The 25,275-nt window shown below is 36.2% G+C and overlaps 1 protein-coding gene across 11 annotated transcripts in view; it reads right to left on the bottom strand.

Annotated features, from left to right (window-relative positions):
* Window positions 1–25,275, bottom strand: part of CEP128 (centrosomal protein 128) — a 405,817-nt gene that overhangs the window by 204,988 nt on the left and 175,554 nt on the right. For all 11 annotated transcript variants that reach the window (XM_087448103.1, XM_087448098.1, XM_087448101.1 and 8 more), the window contains one exon: window positions 15,966–16,158. In XM_087448103.1, the coding sequence (XP_087304229.1) occupies window positions 15,966–16,158 (193 nt within the window). The remainder of the gene's footprint in view (window positions 1–15,965; window positions 16,159–25,275) is intronic.

Genomic DNA, 25,275 nt, shown 5'->3' with positions numbered 1-25,275 from the left:
CAAAAGGAGGGAGGCATTTCAAGGTGCTCCTGGAGGAAAACTGAACTAAAGAAAGACCACATAAAAATTGCAAATGAAAAATAAACTAGAAATTTAGATGGAACTTGAGTTATGGAAAAATAGTAAGATGCTTAGTCACCAGGGCATGGTTATGGAGGCATGGAGATTGAAAGACCAATAGAATATCATCGCAAAGGAGTTCAGATTGTTTTACGTGGAGACATCCATTCAAGGCCAAACAATATTTATGTCTTGTCTACTAACAAACTTAGAGCAAGACACACAAAAATAAGGTTACAATTTGACCTAGGGGTGAGGGATTGTAAAGAAGTTAAGTAGTAGTGTACACGAATTTAAGATGGAATAAAGATCAATTTACAGTAAAGTAAAAATAAAAGAAAATCAATCAATAAAGAAGCTTTGCATGTAGAAGCCCCAGGAGGAAGTACAGATATCCTTCCCCGCTCACTCCAGATGTCAGAGGCAGCTACACAGAGGCAGAGCGAGCAAATCTTAAAGCAATCCTTTGCCAGAAAGTACATTTAAAATGTTTGCCCCATGGATTCCAAAAGGAAGAGGAAAATGGGTACAGGTACACATTTCTACGGGAATTCTGTAAAAAGCATTAGTATTGAATTCAAACTCAAAGAGCAGACAGATATTCCAAATTCTTATTAACTCTTATTCTTAATGTATTTAGATCAAAACTTTCATTCTCTCTTAAAAGTTGATTAAATTATTTCTTTGGATAGAAGAAGAGCAAAAAAAAGTGATAATTTTTAGATTTAAGTAGAAAATTAGTATAAACACATTTGCAGATATCACTATTGCAGAACAGTGTAACTGAAGTCGGCCAGAGTTGTATTTACTTTGATTTCCACCTGGTATGTAACCATATATTAACTAGTTATATTTTTCCTCTTTTAACAGCTTATTTTTTCAGCACAACTTTTACATGAATAATGTTTGCTTGGAAACGAGGTACTTCATTGAAACTGCATTTGCCTCTCCTCTTCTCCCTTAATAACACCATTATGATAGACATATTTAGTGAAATATTATGCGAATTGGTGTTTAGAGAGTATCTCTGAAGACATATTACACACAGCAGCCATTTTCTGTTCCCTGTACTGTCCTAAAAAACATTTTAACCTTACCATGAACAAAGATACAAATTAAAGAGGACCCATCGGAAGCCTCACTGATATGGATGAACAAGAGATTGTGTTACTTAGATACGCACTTCTGTGGAGTGTTCACATTAAATAGCCATAGCCACAAAGTGCCTGGAAAACAGGATCAGTCCCTCATTTAATGAGAGTCCACAATTTCAGTTAAAGAAAAAATTTAAAAAATAATGTCTGTATTTGTTCATAATCATTAGCATCTCACTGCAACTAAATCATACGACACAGATATCTGCCCTTCTGAAGATCTTCGAAGAAAGGACTCCTTCCAGATGTGCAACTATGACATACAACTATCTACTGGAGCTTTGGGGAGAAAAAGGGAAAAAACGGAGGAGGATTGGCAATAGATGTTAGCTCAGGCCGGTCTTCCTCAGCAAAAAGAGGAGGATTGGCACGGATGTTAGCTCAGGGCTGATCTTCCTCACAAAAAAAAAAAAAAAGAAAGAAAGAAAAAAGAAAACAAAAGGACTCCTTCCAACTGCCATAGACATTTTCATTTCTAGTAACCTCATGGTTTTCAAGTATTCTTATATCTTAGCTAAATCCTTCCAGCTGCAGTTTACCTCCTTCTCAAGATGAAAGTACTTCTTTGTTAAGGTATATTGAGTCATTCTATAGTCAGAACAGCAGCAGGTAGAGAGAGATATAAACTTGAGGGCAACCGCTATTCAAGAAATTATGAGCTATCACATACTAAAATGATGTGAAAGAAATCTTGGAAATATTACAACTATCACAAGGGAAGAGTTTATATCTAAACAGCAAACCTGACCATTTTTTCTGGATAAGCATTTCTAGTGGTTTAGTTGTTATGGTAGCCAAAAAGACAGATTCTGGCAGAGTAATTCTCTTTCTAACATTCTTAACAAAATCTGATCTCTTTACAACTTCAGGGAGTAGATCCTAACAAAGTGAGGAAGGACAGATGGTTTCTAACGTGCAAAGCCTAGTGAAGTAGACCGAGTAGTGCTGGTTCACTTTGATATGTGATACGGCAGTAGGAACGCAAGCTCCAGTTTCACAAAGCCCTCTCCCGTCTGTAACTCACTTTCCCATCTTATGAGAAACAGCCTACCCCCATTTGCCTCTCAGACTCAGCTGCTGGACTGTAAAATGGGATTAATAACCTCACATGGTTGTTTTAAGGATTAAATGAGATAATACACATAAAAACCTTAATATTAGCAAGCCCTCAAGAAATGTTAGATTCCTTCATTCCCCTAAGGCCATCTCAAAGACAATGAGGGTGAACAGTTGAACGTAAAGATCTAACATCACCTGTAGGGGACTGCAGTGAGGAATCTTTTCAAAGTGTGACGTGATTAAGAAATGAATTTTAAATACTAGAATACAAGGTAAAGCGTCTCAATAGGAAATAAAGCAAATCTGTAATCTCTCATGGTTGATGTGATGAACTGTTCGTCTAATCAAGGAAGAAGAATGTGTGTATCGAAGTCTTTCTAAATACAATTAGGAAGTACTTGAAGGACTTTACTCTGGAAAGATAAATAGGAGAAGGATTCTCTTATTGCCAAGTATCCTAGTTTCAAAAGATAAAGTGAAAACAGCTTAGCTAATAAAAGACATCATCAGAATAGTTTGGTGGGGTAATTCTGAGTTAATACTTCATATTTGTACCTGTGTCTTGAAGAAGCAGAAATAAGAATAAATCAATATTGATGTTTGTTTCCTTTTTGATTAGTACAACAGACCTAAGTGTCTAGTGTAGCTATAGTAAGCAGGTATGGCTTCGGATGATGACACCATAGTAAATGGGATAAAGAGGCAGGAGGCTAAATCTGTGCTATCTATTTACCCATCTATCCATCCATCCACCTGCCCACCTACCCAAACTTCCAGTAAGTATGTTTATTTCCCGCTTAAATATAAAACATGGTGACAGAGGCAATGGGAAAACAAGGGTCTATGAAACAAGAGATTCAAACTTAATATAAAAAGGTATACAAGCAGATACCTAGAGGAAAAAGCAGTAAATGGAAAATGCCATGTAATTATCTCCTAAAGTTTTAACAGTAATGGGGTCGTGAAAGGAAAAATGTCTGCTAGCACTGGTGATAACAAGGGTAGCGTTTTCATAGGAAGAGAGGGGAAAACGGTGGGGCTCCTGTAAGAGTACAAACTTTATTCGCAAAGCAGTGAGAAAGACACTGAAGGTTTCTGAGCTGCGGAGTCAGGGGCTTAAAGCTGTGTTTAATGAAGATTCATCTGGCAGAACTGATTAGAACAGCAGTTGTGTGCGCGTGCACATGTGTGTTTTCTCCAAAGAAACGCTATTGGGTGGAGGTCAATTGTGGGGTGTGTTGCAAGTAATTTATTATAAAAAATATGAAACCAAAGTTTGAGAATGATTTACTTTTTTGTATTAATCTGAGCATATTCAAGGTTATTTCTAAAAGATGTCACCTTTACCAAATACTTTATTAAATAGCAGAGAAATGGATGGAGGATAGCTGGGGCCCAGGGAATGGAGTGTGCCTGCTTGGGAAAGTCATCTGTCATGGGGGCTCTGGCAGGCTCATAGGCGAAGACCAGCCAAGAAGAAGGCAGAGACTAGAGGTAAAGAAGATCTTGCAAATAAGAAAGCTTCTGCAACCCTTGAAGATATGAAGTAATAAAGAGCTAAATAAGACAGAGGTAGTCTAAATAGAGAAAGAGGAGTAGATGTCCAAGAAATGACCAGGGAAAACTTTGTAAAGTCATTAGTTGCAGGGAACAAGAAAGTGAGAGAAAGTAACCTTTCTTTCAAATCATAAGTATAAGGATAGGTTTTAAATGCTCTCAGGAAAGCTTGCAAATTAATAAATTAAGAAAATTTTCCTTGGAGTTTCAAATTAAAATTTCATAGCTATAAGACAATATAAGCTTTATATACAATATGTTGCCATTTCACTATTTAAAAATATTTCCATTTTAAATTTCATGACATGCATATGTTTATTCTCACAACCACATCTGGCATCTAAAGCATTCTGGATCCCAACTTAATCAACAATAAAGAATAATCAAACTTCAAATACTTAGTCAAGAATTCAACCATAAATTGAAGTTTAATATCTACCAAAGGTACACCAGTCATCTGAAAATTGAGTCCACTGCAGCAAGAGAGATAATTTCATTAAATCAATTAGTGTATATCATTAGGTCAGCCACAATCTTTGTGTTTACACTTGAATTTCCTTATCTCAACATGCTTCAGCCAAGCTCTTTCCCACTTCAGCCCTTCACAAACACTGTTCCCTCTGGGAACAGCTGGGGCAACTCTGCCACCACTCTTTGCCTGGCTAATGCCTACTCAGACTTAGGTTCCGCATATGTATCACTTTCTAAGTGAGCCACGTCTCCCTCACTCCCTACTGCATGAAGTTGGATCCCCCATATGATCTTACAGCATAGTCTATACTCTTACATCCAAGGCCAACTTCTCCATTAAGCACAGGAGGCACAGTGTCTACGGCCAATGAAAATGTTTTCATTGTAATTTATTATAAAACCAGAAGAAAACATGAATATAATAATGAATATATGATAAAGCCAGCCTGGATTATATTCATCTTCATACCACCATAGTCAAAAATTTAATTTTTTTATGGAGGAAGGGGCCCATGAAGGCAAAAGTGCCTAGGGACAACAAAACTCATAACGTGTTCACAGTTACTTTGCAGTATTTCTACTAAAAAATGAAACCCTGTTTGTTTTTGTTTTTTGAAAGCTGGATGATAGTACCTATTTGGGGCCTGATGAAATAATAAATTGCTTAAAGCACTTAAATAGAATTTGACACATAGCAATAAATGTTAGCTCTTATTACTATCTAAACAATAACTGGAGATGCTATTTGTTACATTGCTTGTAGAAAGATCAATATATACATTCCTCTTGAAGTTAGTTTTCAGAATAAGTTTGTTTCTCACTAGGAGTTTCCATGTTCTCTTTAACTAAGATGATAAGAATCATGTGACCCAACATGTATCCCTCTTAGGCATAAGATAATTCAGAGCTAAATTAAGTAATAAATCATAATAACTCATTCCAGGTTTTACCACACTTCACACATTTTAAGAACTGTGTCAGTGCATTTCAAAGTTAATTTTACTAGACTAGACTGAAAGTAATATATGTATATTCCTAATTTTCTGACCAATTCCAAAGATGGGCACACGTTTTCAAAGAGGTTCAAGCAGGCCGGAGAATTATTCAATATACAGAGAATCAAGTAGCAGAGAAACTATTACAAATCTCTAACTTCATGATTTTATTGGTATACTAGTTTTCTATGGATGCTGCACCTATTTACAATACTAGTCTCCTCTTATCCATGGTTTCACTTTCTGTGGTTTCAGTTACCCAAGGTCAACTGTGGTCCCAAAATATTATATGGAAAATTACAGAAATAAACAATTTATAAGTTTTAAATTGTATGCCATTCTGAGTAGCATGATGAAATCTCTAGCCATTCTGCGCCATCCCACCTGCGACATGAATCATCCCCTTGTCCAGCATATCCATGCTGTATATGCTAACTTCCCGTTAGTCACTTAGTGGCCGTCTCGGTTATCAGATCCACTGTTGTGGTATTGCAGTGCTTGTGTTCAAGTAACCCTTATTTTACTTAGTAATGGCCCCAAAGAACCACTAATCTCTTACTGTGCCTAATTTATAAATTAAACTTTATCATAGGTATATATGTATAGGAAAAACTATATATAGGGTTTGATATTCTCTGTGGTTTCAGGATACCACTGGGGGTCTTGGAATGTATCCAATTTCCTTGCCTTTTCCAACTTCTTAGAGGCTATCCACATTCCTTGGCTTGTGGCTTTCTTTCTCCATCTTCAAGGCTATCAATGGTAAGTTCGAATCACTTCGAATCAGTGTGAATTATATTGAATCACTCTGACTTCCTTTTCTGTTTCCTCTTTCACTTTTAAGAACCCTTATGATTACACAGGGCCCAAACAGATGGATAATCCAGAATAATCTCCCTATCTCAAAGCCGTTAATTTAATCATAACTACAAAATCTCTTTTGCCATGTAATGTAACATATTAACAGGTTCTGAGGATTAGGATGTGGACATCTTTGGTGGAGGCGGGCTGGCATTATTCTGCCTACCACAATTGATAACTATATGTACAAAACAAAACAGAAAAGATATAACTCAAAAGAACTCAAATATAGCAAAGATATGCTTTGAATTTAATGAAAGCTACTTGCTGACCTAAAAACTCACATCAAATCTATTTTAGCACATGCAACTTTATCTTATTTTTCTCCCTGAGTGAATTTCTGATTTAAATTCAAGTAGACCAGCTTTGTTGCACTCTGAAACAGCAGAAAACCATACAATCTATAAGAGGCTAAAAAAAGAAAATCTAAGAATTGATTCACATAATATACTTAACATTTCTAGATTTCCCAGAATACACACACATGCACGTATCCTATAATTTAGAAGAGAAAAAATGTAAACTTTAAATATCTGAACTCTCCATTCAATTAATACTTAACTGTTGTCAATTGAGTATGTTACTGGAGATATTGAAAATGGTTTTGTCTCTAAAATTAAGTTTCGCCAATATAAGTAGCATAAGCATTAGGCCCATTACACAGAGAGGAGGGCAGGCAGAGATACTTACAGCTAACTAAAGAATAATTAACCATAACTTTCCATTGCCAGTCTATTCACTAACAGTATGAATGTCGATTACATATTCAAAGGAAGTTGACACCTACACAGGTCTGTGTATCAGGAGCTCCAGGCATGTTAAAATTTATTTAATGCTGGTCTTAGGAATATTTAACCAATGGGGCTTAACTTCAATCCCTGTTGACCTGGGCTGGGTTTCAAATCATAACATAAAACACATGAGAAACAAAATTACTGTAATGAAACATATATAAGCAAAAACACAGATTAAGATTAAAACAAAATTCTGATTTGGCTCAAATAGTGGACATAATTAAAAACAAAAAACTACTGTAGCTTTTGAAAACAATTATGAAGAGAGCCTGAAACTATGAGGGAAAATGTAATTTCATATTAAACAAAATAATAGTTTAATGAGTTTAAATAATGTCCTTAATCTATCAATTAAAATAATCTTTCATTACCTCTAAAGATCAACATCACTGAACTTTTGAACTAGTGACAATGTAAAATAACATGCTAAACATACTTTAAAAAATTAACCAGAATCCAAATAAAGTAATCATATTACACTTAGAGATCATCCCCTAAACCAATAATTACACTCTAATATGTAATAGAAAAAATTGGTTCTAGACAACAATCTAGTATTTCCATAAGTGCCACGATTGTTAAATATTTTTTTAATGAGACAAACCAAAAAACTACTTAAAATGATGTGGAGAATAAGTAATAGATGAATGGATGATTGCTGGGAAAACTAAATCAGTAAATAAATAATGTACACACAAAACATAAATGATGCAATCCCACGTATAGACTACATGTTAGGAGGGATGCCTGTAGTTCACAAGTCCCTCCCTTGTTTCTGTTCCACAAATGAATTCTAAGAAGGTATCCTCTGTTTGGCCATCCACCAGCTGCAGAAGTGGTACAGAGATTCAGAGGAAAAGCAAGAAAAAACAGAGAAATCAGCTGAAAGGAGTTGCTCAGAACACTAGGAACAGTGAAACCAAAGGAAAAACCCTTTAAAAGTTGAGATCACCAGTGGTGGGGACAATCAGGTAGATGAGAACCCTTGGAAATGTACAGTGTTTTTTAGAGTCAATTCCGTAAATAGCACAGCAATTTTAGAACACTGAAAAAAAACTGCATCATATCACTATTAGACAGTAAAAATACTCATCCTCAGAGTCATCTATAAGGCCAGAATAATGAACGTATAATATACCAGATTCATCCCTAAGCTCACTAGATCCCTTGGATATCACATGATAAGTGTTATCCTTTGGAAGCAGCTTGCAAACAATATAGTCATGAGAAATGTTCTACAATCTGGCTTAAAACTCACAAAGCTTCTACTAAAACAGGTCTCTCAAAGTCTTACATGGCCAATCCAGTAGCTACCTCCCATTCCTTCCACCTTTTTCTCAAACAGGTATTGAGCATACACAAGGCAAAGATGAATTAAACCCAATTACAGATGTAGAGAAGCTAACAGTCAAAATAAGGAAATGACCACACAAAATATTTTGATGTGAAACTGCCAAAAATAGTAGTGTATTCAAAGTGCTAAAAAGGTAATGGAAGAATAAATGCCTAACTCTTTTTGTCCTTGTTCTTTCAAGATTCATTTCTCCAACTTTACCTCTGACCTCATCCATTCTCATATCTTGTGGGATCCTGCTATATCGATTAACATTTCCTTCACCTGTTCAACCTCTCCCATTTCTGGATCCTTCTACTCAACATTTATAATCAAGCTTAAGCTTGTGTATGATCAGTAGCAAACAGAAAATAATGCTCTAAAAGTTATATTCATTCTACAATTAAGGACTGAAACTATGTTAGACATACACATAGTTTTAATATTCCTTACTTTTTTGATATTCAGATATTTAAAAAAAAATTTTCATGTTGTACTAGAGAGCTAACTCAAATCATAGCACAAAATGGGGCTAGAATTACTAACAATGTTATAGCAGTCCCAAATAAATCAGGGAGTTCTTGAGAATACTGTCATGAAATCAATAAAAATATAAATGGTTTAAATACTTTTTCTGTAAAATGTAACACATAACTAAAATACTAGGAAAGACAAATATTGTTACCTAATCCCAGAGTGTCATAAACAAAATATAAACCACTCTGGCTGAATTACTTAATCAACTTCTGCGAAATGTTTGCTGATCTGTCTTTTGGTTACGCAGAGTTTACTGTGATTTTTTTCACTAAAGATAAATATTATGGCCCCTCTATTAACTGTGTCCCTATAATGTTCTTTCATTCATTCACTTATTCACTTACTTATTCAACAAATATTTGACATATCTAATGTCGTGCCAGATCCCTTCTAGGCACTGGGGATATAGCACTGAACAAATCAAAACAAAAAAATCACTACCTTCACAGAATCTCTGTTCTAGTGGATACATTCAACTAAACACATTTCTCAATTGTGTGTCTTCCCAAAACTCATTGAGGCAAGAAATAAGAAATTTCTGGGGCTGGCCCAGTGGCATAGTGGTTAGGTTCACAGACTCTGCTTCAGCAGCCTGGGGTTCACAAGTTTGGATCCCAGGCACGGACCTACACACCACTTGTCAAGCCATGCTGAGGCGGCATCGCACATACAAAAATTAGGGGAAGACTGGCACAGATGTTAGCTCAGGGACAATCTTCCTCAAGCAAAAAAGAGGAAGATTAGCAATAGATGTTAGCTCAGGGCCAATCTTCCTCACAAAAAGAAAGAAAGAAAGAAGATATTTTTGGGCCAGGACAGTCCTCTGAATGCTTGCCACACCCACAGTCATTGCTAAGGTAAGAGTTAAAACTGCTGAACTGAAAGAAAAAAAAAAACGTAGGGCTATGATGCATCTTTTCCTCACTGCCTACTTCTTTGCTAAGGTACAGATGCTAACCCAAAACAAACAACCAACCAGTGCAATTAGTCCTCGGCTACAAAACTAGTACTTTCTGAAGTGGCTGGAGGACTGTTTCCTTTTTTCCACCACCAATTAGTACTTTCCCTTTTATTCAGAAAAGTTAACTCCATAACAAAGAGGCCTTGACAATGGCTTATTTCATCCTTACATGTCCATTCCCAATATGTGATATACAACAGGAAGGGATGGATTCAGGGAGTCGGAATCTACAGTGCATGCTGCTGAGAATTACTGTCTTTCTGTGCATTGTATTTATCATAGCATCAGCGTAGTAGGGAATTGGTGCAGATCTCACCTAATTCAACAAAGAAAAATGTGTGCCCACCCAGAACTGGAAATTGGGTAAGAAAATCAAATTTTATATTTAAGTGAAAGGAATTTCAGAGGCCATGTCAATTTCTAATTACTCCAGAAACAAACACTAAATAGTCATAGTCACATTCAGAGTGCCTGGGAAGCAACACAGGTCCCTTGTTTAAATAAGAGTTCATAATTTCTGCTTAAGGAAAAATGAGAAAATTGCCTGCTATATTTGTTCATAATCATTAGAATTTCTAGAAAGAATGCAACTATATCACACTATACAGATGCCCCTCCTTCTGAAGATCTTTGAAAAGAGGAATTCTTCCAGCTTCCACATAAATTTTAGACTTTAGTAAACCTCATAGTTTCAATTCTTATAGAGGAATACTGGCACATACAAGAGCAGTGGATTACCAGAATATTCAGAGGGCAGGCAGCAGTCAGTTTATTAAGAAATTATTAAAAATAACTACTTAGACAAGTTAAAATAGTCTCATACCTGAATGCCCTCAGCTGCAGTTTACATCTCTTTACTCTTGTCTTCATTGCTACTCACAACAACGAAGAATTTCTCAGTTAATAACTACTAAATTTCTAAGAGGTCATTGATATTAATGCTTTAATAGATTTCCTCTCCCTTTGGAACACTCCAGGTCAAACCCACAGGCCCAGAATAGCACAGCAAGCATAAGATAACTCAGAACTACAGATCTGGCAGCACTCACTGACAGAAACTCCTTGTACACGGGCCTTGGTTAACCTGGCACATGTCAGTTAACATCACATTAAATCAAATTAAAAATATGCATGCAAAGAATGGCAGTAATTCCAGCAAATAGGAAGTTTCTCTGTCATGTTTCACTTATAGATAGGTTAACCTTGTTCTACCTAACAGTTAAGGTTCTAATATGATGAAGAAATCAAATACAAACTTCTACAACAATTGACTTTGATACTTCAGAAATATCTAAATCTAATCATCAGTTTTGCTGCCCTTCACCTCTTCTATATATACCATTGCAAACAAATGCTGGAGTAGGCAAGAAGAGATCATTAGGCAGATAAATCCTGTAAAGAATCTCTTCCTCCTCTCCATCTCATGGAAATCTCACTGCATTCTTCAAGATCTAAATCAAATGACATGGGCCAGCCCCGTGGCTTAGCGGTTGAGTGCGCGCGCTCTGCTGCTGGCGGCCCGGGTTCGATCCCGGGCGAGCACAGACGCACCGCTTCCCCGGCCATGCTGAGGCCGCGTCCCACATACAGCAACTAGAAGGATGTGCAGCTATGACATACAACTGTCTACTGGGGCTTTGGGGGAAAAAAAATAAATAAAAAATTAAAAAAAAAAAAATAAATAAATCAAATGACATGTCCTGCTGAAAACCTCCCCATATGGGCCTCAACAGAAGTAATCAATACTCCCCTTTTCTCCAGGAACATGTGAACGTATTTATTTCATCCTACCTCCTAATACACATGTTTATGAGTCTCCAATTCTAATAGTCTTTGCTTGGTCTTCATTATTTATATAAAAGTTCTCATTATTTCTGAATCATGAGACAGCTAATACAACATCTTACACATGTAAGGCAAAAGATTACCATATCATTTCTCTGTTACAAAAGTTTGGGTCTTCCCAAGACCTTTTTGTTTAATTTGCAATTTTAAGAAATAGGTAAAAAATGGGACCCCTCTTCTCTCCCACCAAATCAGCCCCAGCCCCTGACTTTCCTATTCTTCCCAATGGCAAAACCACTGAGACAATAGAGTCTCCTGTGAGTCTTCCTTCTTTCTCACTTACACTGTCCAATCTTTTTTTTTTTTTTTTTTTTTAATTTTATTTATTTATTTTTTTCCCCAAAGCCCCAGTAGATAGTTGTATGTCATAGTTGCACATCCTTCTAGTTGCTGTATGTGGGACATGGCCTCAGCATGGCCGGAGAAGCGGTGCGTTGGTGCGCGCCCGGGATCCGAACCCGGACCGCCAGTAGCGGAGCGCGCGCGCTTAACCGCTAAGCCACGGGGCCAGCCCTGTCCAATCTTTCACCAAGTCCTCCACAATACCTTTTGTATTTGTTGCCGCTACTAATGTCCTTCTTCAGTTCCTCTTTTGCTTTTATTGAGACTATTACAATAGGCTCCTAAATGGATGCATTCAATCAATGCATAAGATACACAATCAATATTAAGATAAGCTCTAATAACACAGTTTCAAAATATATAAAGCAAAAAAAAAAATGACACATGCACAGAAAAAACCTCAAATTAGTAGTTGGATATTTTAACAATCCTCTATCAGTTACTTATAGAAGTAGACTAAATCAGCAGGGATACAGAAATCACCAGGGACATATAACACTGTGCAACAATTTAGGATAAGTGACATTTATAGAACATTTCACAACGAATGAAGAACATAACTTATTTTCAAGTGCACTTGGAAAATTCACCAGGATAGATCAGGAGGCCATAAAATAAGTCTCAATAAATTTCAAAGGATCAAAATCATGGAGAGTATGTTCCATGACCACAAGGGTATTAAGTTGGAAATCAACAATAAAATATCTAGAAAACTCTTCATATAATGAGAAATTAAGCAATACACTTCTTAAAAACTCATGGATCAAAGAATAAATCAAAGGGAAATATTTTTTCTTCCAACCAAATGATAACTAAGACACAACATAGCAAAATTTATGGAATGCACTTAAAGTATTGCTAAGATGGAAATTTATAATTTAAAATGCCTGTATTTGGAAAGAAAGGTATTAAAATAAAGCTTCCAACTTAAGAAGCCAGAAAAAGAGCAAATGACACACAAAGTAACTATAGTATAAGGAAGGAAATAAAAATAAGAGTAGAGATGAATAAGATATAAAAAAGACAAACAATAGAAAAAAATTAAAGTTATTTCTTTAAAAATATTAATAAAAGTAATAGAACCCTTAGCAAGACTTATAGAGAACAAAAGAGAGAAAACAAATTACCAATATCAGGAATATAATAGGAGATATCAGTACAGATCTTATAAAAATAAAAATGATTAAAAAAGGAGATATTATGAAAAAAATTATGCCAAGAAACTTGACAACATAGATGAAATGGACAAATATCTTGAAAGGCATACACTAATATAACTGACCCAAGAAGAAATAGAAATTCTGAATAGCCATATATCTATTAAAAAATTTAGAGTCTGAAATTAAAAACCTTCCCCAAATTAAAACTATAGGCCCAGGAGGATTCGTTGACAAATTCTATCATACATTTTAAAAGAAATAATAGAAACTTTATGCAAATGCTTCCAAAAAATAAAAGGGAAAACACAACTCAACTTATTTTAAGAGGTCACTGCTGTACTAACATTCAAATTAGATAAAGACATTATAAGAAAAGAACCTACAGACCAATATTCCTCATGAACATAGATGCAAAAATTCTTAAACTATTAATAAATCAAATCTAGCCATATATAAAAGGAAAAATACATTTTGACAAAGTGGAATTTATCCCAGGAATGCAAAGTTAGTATAATATGTACTGGAGGTCCCAACTAGTTGATTAAGACAAGAAAAACGGAGAAGCAAAACTGTCCTTATTTGCAGATGATGTGATCACATACAAGGAAAACTCTAAGTGCTAAGGAATCAAAAACAACAACAAAAAGCTACTAGAACTAATAAATAAGGTTGCAGAACACAAGGTTAATATACAAACAAAATCAATTGTATTTCTACATACTAGAAAAGAATGTTGGAAATTCAAATTTCAAAGTCATTTAATATAACACGATAAATCAGAAAAAAATTAGGAATAAATTTCAAAAAGATGTTCAAGATCTGTTTGCTGAAAATTGCAAAACTTCCATAAGAAAAGTTAAAGATGACCTAAATAAATGGATAGATATACCATATCCATGGATTGGAAGATTCAATATTAAGATGTGCATTCTCCACAAATTAACCTATACATTCAACACAATGCTATCAAAACACTTTGATTCTAGGGTGATTGACAAGCGGACTCTAAGACGTATAAAAGAATTCAAATGCTCTATAGATACAAAACAAGCAACAAATTTTCATTAAATTCAAAAAGTAAATAAAAGCAATCACCTTGAGAGACTACAAACTTTATAGGCTTACCTTCTGAAGCTTTTATGAAAAAGCTGGGCATTTGCATATAATTATCTAGGTGCACAAACACTTTGTTCTTTTGGATTTCTCCCCACTGACAGCTTTATGCATTTATAATATACTATCGCCTTAATCCTTATACAAAGAAATTATATACAGAAATGATGACAATATTGATAACGTTTACCAAAAGGAAAACTGGGCTGTAATCTAGTGTTAATTAGTGAATAGTCCATAACATGTACAGAGACCATTATGGTGTTTTAGCTCTAAGTTCCATAATTAGATACTATTGTATTGCTATTTAAAAGACTACAAGGGCATCCTCTGACTTTTACTATTGGCACAGTTTACATCTTTCAACTGCACTAGGGCAGCTATGCTCAAAGGGTGGTTTGGGGATAATCCAAGACACCTTAATTATAATACTAAGACATTATTTGCCTTTTCACACTCAATTTCTCATAAATATAAAGTAGTTTTTCCAGAGGTTACATGACATGTAATATAATAGATTAAATGCAGAAGCAAAAATGAAAATGCAGCTGTTTTCTTTTATGACAGCAATTAAAGAGATTTACAAAAGTGCAAAACAATTTTGTCTTGGAAAAGAGTTATATTTCATTAATTTTTATTTTAATATGTAATGGGTTTATAATTATTATTTTTAAGGAATAAATATTTTTTAAATTCTTAGTTTTAATTTTTAATATGGTAAGTTTTGATACACATAACGCACATTAATAAAATTTTTGAGAACTCAAAGAGCTTTTAAGAATGTAAAGTGGTCCTGAAAAAAAAAAAATTGAGAATCACTACACTATTGTAATAAACGATTTTTAAGTGATACATGTGGAGAGAATAATGCTGATAACTAAAATTAAAACTAAAAAATTTATTTTAAAAAGGATTACTATATGTTAATGTTTAGTTTTTCTTATTGGGACACTGTATTAAGCCTCTTTCTGGTTCTTAAATTAATAAAGTTCACCAATAAAGAAAAGGTCTAAAGCTAACACAACATAATTTACATATAGGATTCAATACATAATGCTGTTTTTCTTCTTCCCATCATGATGTATCTCTAGTAGAACCAAACAGAAAAGTAGTTTTCCAAGTCTCTTATCTAACTTTTAAAGTTAAGTATTGCCTACACATTAAACCGTGCCCCCTGCTCTCCCAAACTCTCCTTCTCTTACTTTATTGTTTTCACCATTGTGCTTATAACCTTCTAATATAATTCACCTATTTATCACATTTAGTTTCTGTCACCCCACTCAATGTAATGTAAGCTAAACAAGAGCAGGATTCTTTTCCGCTTTATCCACTGATGTATCTTCAGCACCTGTAACAGTGCCTAAGACAAAATAGGCATAAAATAAATATTTGTTGAATGAACTAATGGATATTTTACTGAAGTAAAATATAAATTTTGGCATTTTACCAGGGAAGAACAAACACGTCTTGCAAATTAAAATTTGCAAATGGCCAAGAGACACAAATGTGCACAGCAGGGATACAGCGCTGAAAGAAAAACTCTCAGGGTGGCACAGTTTTCTCTTCTGGACACAGAAATGAAGAAAGACAAAAAGACAAGAGACAAGGAAAGGAGACAGATTTGGAAATAATCTGAACTGGGGCAAGAGAAATAGGTTTTTTTCCAATCGTAGGATTCCATGAATATAAACAAAAAAAATAAGAGTAAGAGCAGCTAACACACCTCTCTTCTCCCGATGTATTTCTTCCAGAAGCTGCTCCTGCCTTTCTATCTGTTCAAAGAGACATTGGAGCTCACATTCCTTGTTTTCGGTCATATTCTTGAGTTGTTGTCTGCACAGCATCAGCTGGTGCCGCAGACTTTTCTCTCTGTTTTCTCTCTCTCTCAGTTCCTCACAGAGCCACTGAAGTTTAGTCTAAAAAAATGACGTTTACATCTAATTTAAAAAATCTAGAAAACAGTAACATTTCAAAACATAAGGGAAAAAAAAGTCATGATAATTTGAACAAAATATAGACAATAACTAACAAACTTAAGCAAAATTTTAAAATATGTTTTAATTTGCATAACGGTTTATATCAAAGTTGGTACAAAATTTAAGCCATGATTTTCTTAGATTTTTATAAAATATTTGGTATACTCTATTATCTTTGGAAAGGTAATACTACAGAAAAGTTTGGCCTACTCAACTTCCAATGGTAACACAATTAATCCCTTAATTTGATACATAAGGCAGTCTAGTCCAAGTATTTGAAAAAAATCAAATACACCCTAGAACAGAACTAGAGATTTATTATAAAAGGGAGTTTTATTTAAGAGATAAAAAAAAGATAAAATTCCTAGTTTTGGTTCCCAAAAACGCATATACCCAGGAGTCCAGCTTATCAAGTAGAGACAGAGATTCTCTATAGTATGAGAGAGGTAAAGTCAGCATTTGCCCACATTTAAAAGACTAGGAAATTTAATCAAAGAAACTCTCTTTTTTCACAAACTCTAACCTCACCATCTTTATTATTTAGATATTTAAAGCAGGGATGAGAAAAGAAATCTTTCTTCCACCTTCAATATAACAGGATTTCAGTCAGGTCTTAGGACCTTCCAAGTAAGGCTACCCTCCAAACTCTAGTTGATTTTACATCATCTAAAAGGTTTTCACCTCAATAAAAAGCAAAATAAGGGAAGCAGTGGACTAGAAGGGAAGATTAGTTTAAGCTAAGGAACAATTTCCCTGAATAGCACTTGTCTGTAAGCAAGAAAGTTCTAGGCCTCCAGAAGTCTAGGAAGTTCTCAGGACATGTCACAGTATATTAAAAGTAGCTGTGATAGAATAATTTAGCCTATGATGGAGTGGGACTGGGATATGGCCCCTAGACTGGGGGCTCCCCATATACATCAGCTTTCAAACATTCCTAGAGCTGAAAAAGAGGCACAGTTCCTTTGGTCAAAAGGTCTGTCTAACAGACGGTACCTCTGTGACATAGAACAAATATCATCATTAGTCAAATCATGAAAATGATACCAGCTCAAGACAAGGTTGACGTAAGGGAAGCCATATTGCAGAAAAGAAACCCTACTGTAACTTTGAATGACCTCTGACTAACCCAGCTAGATATGTACCCTCCAGGAGATCTAACTGCTCTGTAGATTTTACAACCCCTGCTTGTGCACGTACCTCCCAGCTGCAATAAGACGATAATTCTGTTCTTTTGAGTTCCTTAGAAATGTGATGACCCTTGAACAGACAGTCTATGCTGATAGCCATCATCAATGAAAACTGAAAGATCTAGTGTGGCGACTCCCAATCTGTAACACCAGAGGGTCAACATTCCTAACCCCCTCCCCTATAGCCCTATGGCCTATATAACTGCTGTAAGATTTTTTGCCCCTTAAGATGGTTCTTTTGGACAAAAGTCAGCCATCTTCCCTCTTGCTAGCAAGCTGTAATAAAATGCCCTTTCTCTGTCACTATCTTTCCTCTTGACAATTGGCTTTTGTCTTGTGGCGAGTAGATTGCGCCCTTTGTGTGGTAACAAAAAAAATTATACAAGGGGCCAGCCCACTGGCGCAAGTGGTTAAGTGTGCGCGCTCTACTGCGGTGGCCCGGGGTTCACTGGTTCAGATGCCGGGCGCACACCAATGCACTGCTTGGCAAGCCATGCTGTGGCAGCATCCCATATAAAGTGGAGAAAGAGGCTCAGATGTTAGCCCAGGGCCAGTCTTCCTCAGCAAAAAGAGGAGGATTGGCAGATGTTAGCTCAGGGCCAATCTTCCTCACAAAAAAAATTACACAATAACATTGTAAGATGACTAACGTATAATATGTGAATGTGTCGGGTGAAGGGAAATCATGCTTGTAAAGCAAAACTTGGATCACATTTATTAATATAAACTCTCATCAAAAACAAAGGAGGGGGCCAGCCCTGTGGCTTAGCGGTTAAGTGCACGCACTCCGCTACTGGCGGCCCGGGTTCGGATCCCGGGCGCGCACCGACGCACCGCTTCTCCGGCCACGCTGAGGCCGCATCCCACATACAGCAACTGGAGGGATGTGCAGCTATGACATACAACTATCTACTGGGGCTTTGGGGGAAAAAATAAATAAATAAAATTAAAAAAAACAAAGGAGGGACTTCATAGAGGTTCTACTTCCAGAATGATGGCATGAGTAGCTCTGCAGAACTGCTCTTCAATGAAATACCTATGACTGCTGAAAATTATTTAAAAAAAATAATTAAAGTCTCTAGAAATTCAGAAAGAAGACCATTCAGAAAATGAAGAAACATTTATTCAAGAAACTCTATGAAATCTCACTAAGAACAGCAAAAGTCTGTGGCACTTGAGATAACATTGACTCTTACCCTCCCACCCTGTGTGTCCAAAGCACCGCTCCTCATTCCAGAAGAGTACTGCCAAGAAGACAGAGCTCTCTCTTCCCCTAGTTCACAAAGTAGTCATATGCCATTTAACAATGGGGATACATTTTGAGAAATGTGTCATTAGGTGATTTTGTCACTGTGTGAACATCACAGAGTGTACTTACACAAACCTAGATAAGATAGCTTACTACACACCTAGGCTATATGGTACTAATCTTACCGGACTACCATTGTATACGTGGTCCATCATTGGCAGAAACGTTGTTATGTGGCACATTACTGGATATAGTATTGTGGCATAATAAGAAAGATATGTGGTCTTTGCCCCTGATTCCAGAAACAGAGCTCCTAAAGCCCTTAGAATTTCCAGAGTGGGGCCGGCCCTGTGGCTTAGCGGTTAAGTGCGCGCGCTCCCCTACTGGTGGCCCAGGTTCGGATCCCGGGCGTGCACCGACGCACTGCTTTGTCTGGCCATGCTGAGGCAGTGCCCCACAAACAGCAGCTAGAAGGATGTGCAAGTGTGATATACAACTACCTACTGGGGCTTTGGGGAGGAAAATAAAAAAAAAAAAAGAATTTCCAGAGTGAGAGAAGTGTTGTTATTCATAACAAGCTCTTCTGATCACACCTGAGTTTATGCTAATGAGATGGCTTAGGGTGGAGCCCTCAGATAGCCGCAGGATGGGGCAGGTGATTAGAAAGTTGTAATTTTCAGCCTCACTCATTGACCCTTAGGAAGGGGGGAAGGAGAGACTGGAGATTAAGCTCTATAAAAACTCTTGAACAATGAGATTTGATGAGCTTCCAGGTTGGTGAGCACATCCACATGTCAGGAGTGTGACACACTCTAAACTCCATAGGGACAGAAGCTCTTGTGCTCAGGACCCTTCATGACCTTGCCCTATATACCTCTTCATCTGGCTGTTCATTTGTATCCTTGTACAATAGACTGGTAATAGTAAGTAAAGTATTTCCCTGAGATCTGTGAGCTGTTATACCAAATTATTGAACCCGAGGAGGGGGCCGTGGGAACTCTCAATTTGAGCCAGGTCAGATAGAAGTGGAAGTAACCTGGAGACCCACCACTTGTGACTGGCATCCAAAGTGGGAGGCAGTCTTATGGGACGGAGCCCTTAACGTGTGGGATCTGCACTAACTCTGGATATTTAGCTTCAGAGTTGAATTAAATTGTGGGACACCTAGTTGGTGTCTGCAGAGAACTGGAGAATTACTTTGTGTGAATTACTCACACATTTGGAGTCAGAATTGTTGTGAGTAGAAACAGATCATAATAGTAGGTATCTCAGTGGAAGGGCAGACCACTAGGATTCTTATCTTCACAGGTCTGATTTGCATTGGCTCAATTCCTGCAAGTGCAGTTTAGATATTGGGAATTCCCTCCTCCTCCAAGCCCCTACTGATAGGGTTAGCCTCTGTACCTCAGACACAGCAGACTGACAATACTGGAGTACTAATTGCCATTTCCCCAGATTGAGTATAAGGTTGTGGTTATGAACATAACTTATGAATAAGATTTTTTAAAAATATTCAACAAAACACTAGCAAACAGAATCCAGCAACATATAAAAAGGTTTTTATAGCATGACTAAGTGGGATTTATCCCAGGAATGCAAGGATGGTTATAATAAATAATAAATTACTGTAATACACCATATGAATAAGAATTAGGGACAAAAGCCACATGATCACATCAAAAGGTACAGGAAAAGCATATGATGAAATCCAACATCCATTCACAATAAAAGCACTCAATAAACTAGGAATAAAAGGGAAATTTCTCAACCTGATAAAAGATATCTATGACAAACCCACAACTATTATCATACTTAATGGTGAAAGACTGAATGCTTTCTCCCTAAGATCAGAAACAAGAAAAGGATGTCTGCTCTCACTACTTCTATCTAACATTGTATTAGGAGGTCATGGCAGGGCAATTATGCAGGAAAATGAAATAAAATATATCCACATTGAAAAGAAAGAAGTAAACATATTTGCATCTATCTGCAGATAACATAAAAGAGTTCAGCAAGGTTGTAGTATATAAGATAAATATACATAAATCAATTATATTTCTATACACTTGAATGATCAATCCAAAAATAAAGTTAAAAAAGCAATCACATTTACAATAGCATCAAAAGAATAAAATACTTAATAATACACTTTTTAAAATAAGTGCAATATGTAAAAAACTACAAAACACTATTAAAAAAAGATTAAATAAGACCTAAATAAATGGGAAGTATGTCAGTTGTCATATTGTGGTGGCTGTGTGTTGCTGTGATACTGAAAGCTATGCCACTGGTATGTCACATACCAGCAGGGTCACCCACGGTGAACAGATTTCAGCGAGTCTTCCTAAGACAGACTAGGAAAAAGGACCTGGTCACCCACTTATGAAAAATTGGCCATGAAAACCCTAGGAATAGCACCAGAGCATTATCTGATATAGTGCTAGGAGGTGAGAGGACGGCCCAAAAGACTGCGCAGGGTTCAGCTCTGCTGTACACAGGATCACTAGTTGTCGGAATCAACTTGACAGCACTAACAACAAAGCACTGAGGAAGAATACAGGGTCAGGGTGAGGGTGAGTGATATGCCACCATCCCCATCTAACCACAATATCAGAGACAAGGAAGGGAATCGGACTGTTCTCGAGAAAGCATATTCTAAGCTATTCTATAGCGTGGAGCACATATTGAAGGCTGGAAGTCAAGAGGCTGTTACAATATTCTAAACAAGTGAAAATGGTAAGGGATTGAGACTTAAATGTTAGGGGTTAGGAGTAAGGAGAAGAAGGAATCAGTATTGATGGACAAGTTCTAGCTTAAGAAACTGTGAAATGGGAAACCTAGAAGAAGCAAAGATTTAGGGATTAAGAAGTTAATATCAGATTGGAATATGCTGAAGTTGTTAGGACTAAGAGACATAGAAGTATAGATGACTAGTTGGATACATAGATCTAAAGCTCAAGAGATATGGATGAGAGACGCACATTAAAGAATCAACAGCATAGAGGAAGTTAAAAGCATAGCAATAGACAAAATAGCACATGGAGAGTGTCTACGGAGAGAACAGAAGAGGATTTAGAAGAGATAAACACAAGAAAAATCTAAAAATAAAGCTGAGAAGCAGCAGTTGGAAAGGCAGGAGGAAAATTCGAGAGTCCGGGGTGATAGAACCTCAAAGAAAGAAAATACTACCACAAGATGGATATGCTCAATGTCAAAGACTGTCAAGAGGAAGGGACGGGTATATTTAGCGATTAAAAAAATACATATCTTTGTCAAAAATAACTGCAGCTCAGCCCATCAAACCAAAATAGGACTGAAAATATGAACATCACACTGTTTATGGTGATTATGCCTACCAAGAAGAGAGGCATAAAAAGGGAGATGAGGGTAGATATTCAAAGCTTATTCTCTATACTTCCATATTGTTAGAATCTTTAAAAAGAGAATGTATTCAATTCATTATGTAATAAAAATTATTTTAGACAATTAGTAACTTTAGATATAGGTCAGTTGGGAAATGATTCTAAAACATTACTAGTAAGTCAATAATTGATTAATTGATATAAACTAGGTAAAATAAGAGAAAGCCTATGCTATGGCTTTTTCTATTTCTATATTAAAACTATAATCTAAAGCTATAGACTATATCTTTCGTTCACCTCATCAAATTCTGCCAGTTCCTCAAGAAAAATAAATAAACTGAAAAGCCCCAGTGAGTATCATATTATAATTGGCATGATACAAGGGAAAAAGGGAAAGGTTAGATGTATAGTTTCTGGAAAAGACATATTTTCAATCAAATCTTCTTGCTGTTTATTTGGCCCCTCAAACACATACACATCTTTATCCTTGTATATTAAAGAATTTAATATACTAAATCCTCAAGACTTTTTTCATGAATTTTATAATATTCTTCGATTAAAAGCTCCTTGGGAGTTGATGTATATTCATGTTCATGCACAAACACACACATACACTACAGCTAGTACAGTGTTCTCCACATAGTGATGGCCTGACAGATGCAATTAAATGAAAAATTAGATGCTGTTAAGTTCTTGTACAGAAGTAGCACCTTGCGTTTCAGTAATAAAACAGAAAAAGGAAATGATATCTTGAAAACAAAAAATCCAAAATTTTTGTATTACAATATTAAAAAAGCTTAATGAAATTCAAAAGTAACACATTTAGGACCTGAACACTATCAATTTGGATTATAAAAATACCACCACAGGGGCCAGCCTAGTGGTGTACTGGTTAAGTTCACGTGCTCCGCTTCAGTGGCTTGGGGTTCACAGGTTTGAATCCTGGGCGTGGACCAATGCACCACTCAGCAAGCTATGTGTGGCAGCATCCCATATACAAAATAGAGGAAGATGGGCACAGATGTTAGCTCAGAGCCAGTCTTCCTCAGCAAAAAGATGAGGATTGGCAATAGATGTTAGCTCAGAGCCAATCTCCCTCACACACACAAAAATACCACTACAAAGAAGAGTTGGAAGGATGCATATATACCAGCCTTGATAACTCTATGCCATTTAGGCACAGTCCTAAACAACACCTCTCAGGTAGCATTTTGGAAAACTACAGGCTCTGACTCTGTTCAACCAACTTTGTACTTATAAATTACTTCACCAAGCAGCTTCAAAGATCTAGATATTAACCATTGTGCTTCACAATTTGAGGAAGTTAGGCAAAAAGCAAATCTATAACCCTTATATCCACCTTTCAAAATTGAAGTACCTGGAGACTAGAGTACATTTTCAAAATTATTTAATCACTGTCTATCAATAGAAATATCCTAAAGACTAGTTCCTCCAGGATTAGTCTGAGATCACTATTATTTAATGTTATCACAAATGTTTAGATATTAGAATATTAAATTGATTTACTAGTATGATGGAGATAATTATCATCTTTTAACAGGAAAAAAATGAAATAAATTTGATATACAGAAGAAATACATACACACAAGATGAAATTTAAAAAAGATAAACCTGAAGGAACGCACTTAAAAAAATTAACAATCAAATATGGATTGATAAAAGGTATAAGGTTCACAGTTGACCTCAAGAGGCCTTGAGAGAGAAGAGTAAAAGCAGTCAGATTATTCAATCTCTTATTAACAGGAGGACCAAATGTTCTAGTACCCAGTCACTATTAGATGATATTACAGGACTTAATTTGGTTGGTTTACATCAGAGATGGCAAATGTGAATGCTAAAGGTGCCAGGTAGGAAACATCAATAAAAGTGGATAGAAAATATGTTCTCTTTTGTTTTTCTTGAAACATGTCACTCATTCAGGTTGGTATTTTGCTGTTTTACCATTTTGAACCACACAGGGATATAAGAGATATATCCATTGCTCTTAAATCTACTTTGAGAAAATTAATACGCAAGCCTAATGATAAAATGCAAGTAATACTTTCTTCCATGTTGGGAATCAATAGAGAATGGTGGGGATTATGTCAAACTACAGTTAACTATACTAAGAATGCTTAATGAACATTCAAAAGTAACATGTTTAGGACCTGAACACTATCAATTAGAAATATAAAAACACAACCACAAAGAAGGGCTGGAAGGAACCCCTTCTTTTTTTTTTTTTAATTTTTTGTTTATTGCAGTAACATTGGTTTATAACATTGTAAAAATTTCAGGTGTACATCATTGTACTTCTATTTCTGCATAGATTACATCATGTTCACCACCAAAATACTAATTACAACCCATCACCACACACATGTACCGAATTATCCCTTTCACCCTCCTCCCTCCCCCCTTCCCCTCTGGTAACCACCAATCCAATCTCTGTCCCTATGTGTTTGTTTATTGTTGTTATTATCTACTACTTAATGAAGGAAATCATGCGGTATTTGACCTTCTCCCTCTGACTTATTTCACTTTGCATTATACCCTCAATGTCCATCCATGATGTCACAAATGGCTGGATTTCATCGTTTCTTATGGCTGAGTAGTATTCCATTGCGTATATATACCACAGCTTCTTTATCCATTCGTCCCTTGATGGGCACTTAGGTTGCTTCCAAGTCTTGGCTATTGTGAATAACGCTGCAATGAACACATGGGTGCATGTACCTTTACAAATTGGTGTTTTCAAGTTCTTTGGATAAATACCCAGCAGTGGGATGGCTGGATCATATGGTAGTTCTATCCTTGATTTTTTGAGGAATCTCCATACTGTTTTCCATAATGGCTGCACCAGTTTGCACTCCCACCAGCAGTGTATGAGAGTTCCCTTCTCTCCACATCCTCTCTAACACATGTTGTTTCCTGTCTTGTTAATTATAGCCATTCTGACGGGCGTGAGGTGATATCTCATTGTAGTTTTGATTTGCATTTCCCTGATAGTTAATGATTTTGAACATCTTTTCATGTGTCTGTTGGCCATCTGTATATCTTCTTTAGAGAAATGTCTGTTCAGGTCCTTTGCCCATTTTTTAATTGGGTTGGTAGTTTTTTTGTTGGTAAGATGCATGAGTTCTTTATATATTTTGGAGATTAAGCCCTTATCAGAAGTATGGTTTGCAAATATCTTCTCCCAATTGTTAGGTTCTAATGAGGTCATGTCCATGGTTCTTCTCAGCTCCAACAGTTTTCT

Source organism: Ceratotherium simum, chromosome 24 (assembly GCF_057802395.1).
Source record: "Ceratotherium simum simum isolate JZ-2026a chromosome 24, ASM5780239v1, whole genome shotgun sequence".
Taxonomy (NCBI): Eukaryota; Metazoa; Chordata; class Mammalia; order Perissodactyla; family Rhinocerotidae; genus Ceratotherium; species Ceratotherium simum.
This window is presented reverse-complemented; position numbering and strand designations above follow the sequence as displayed.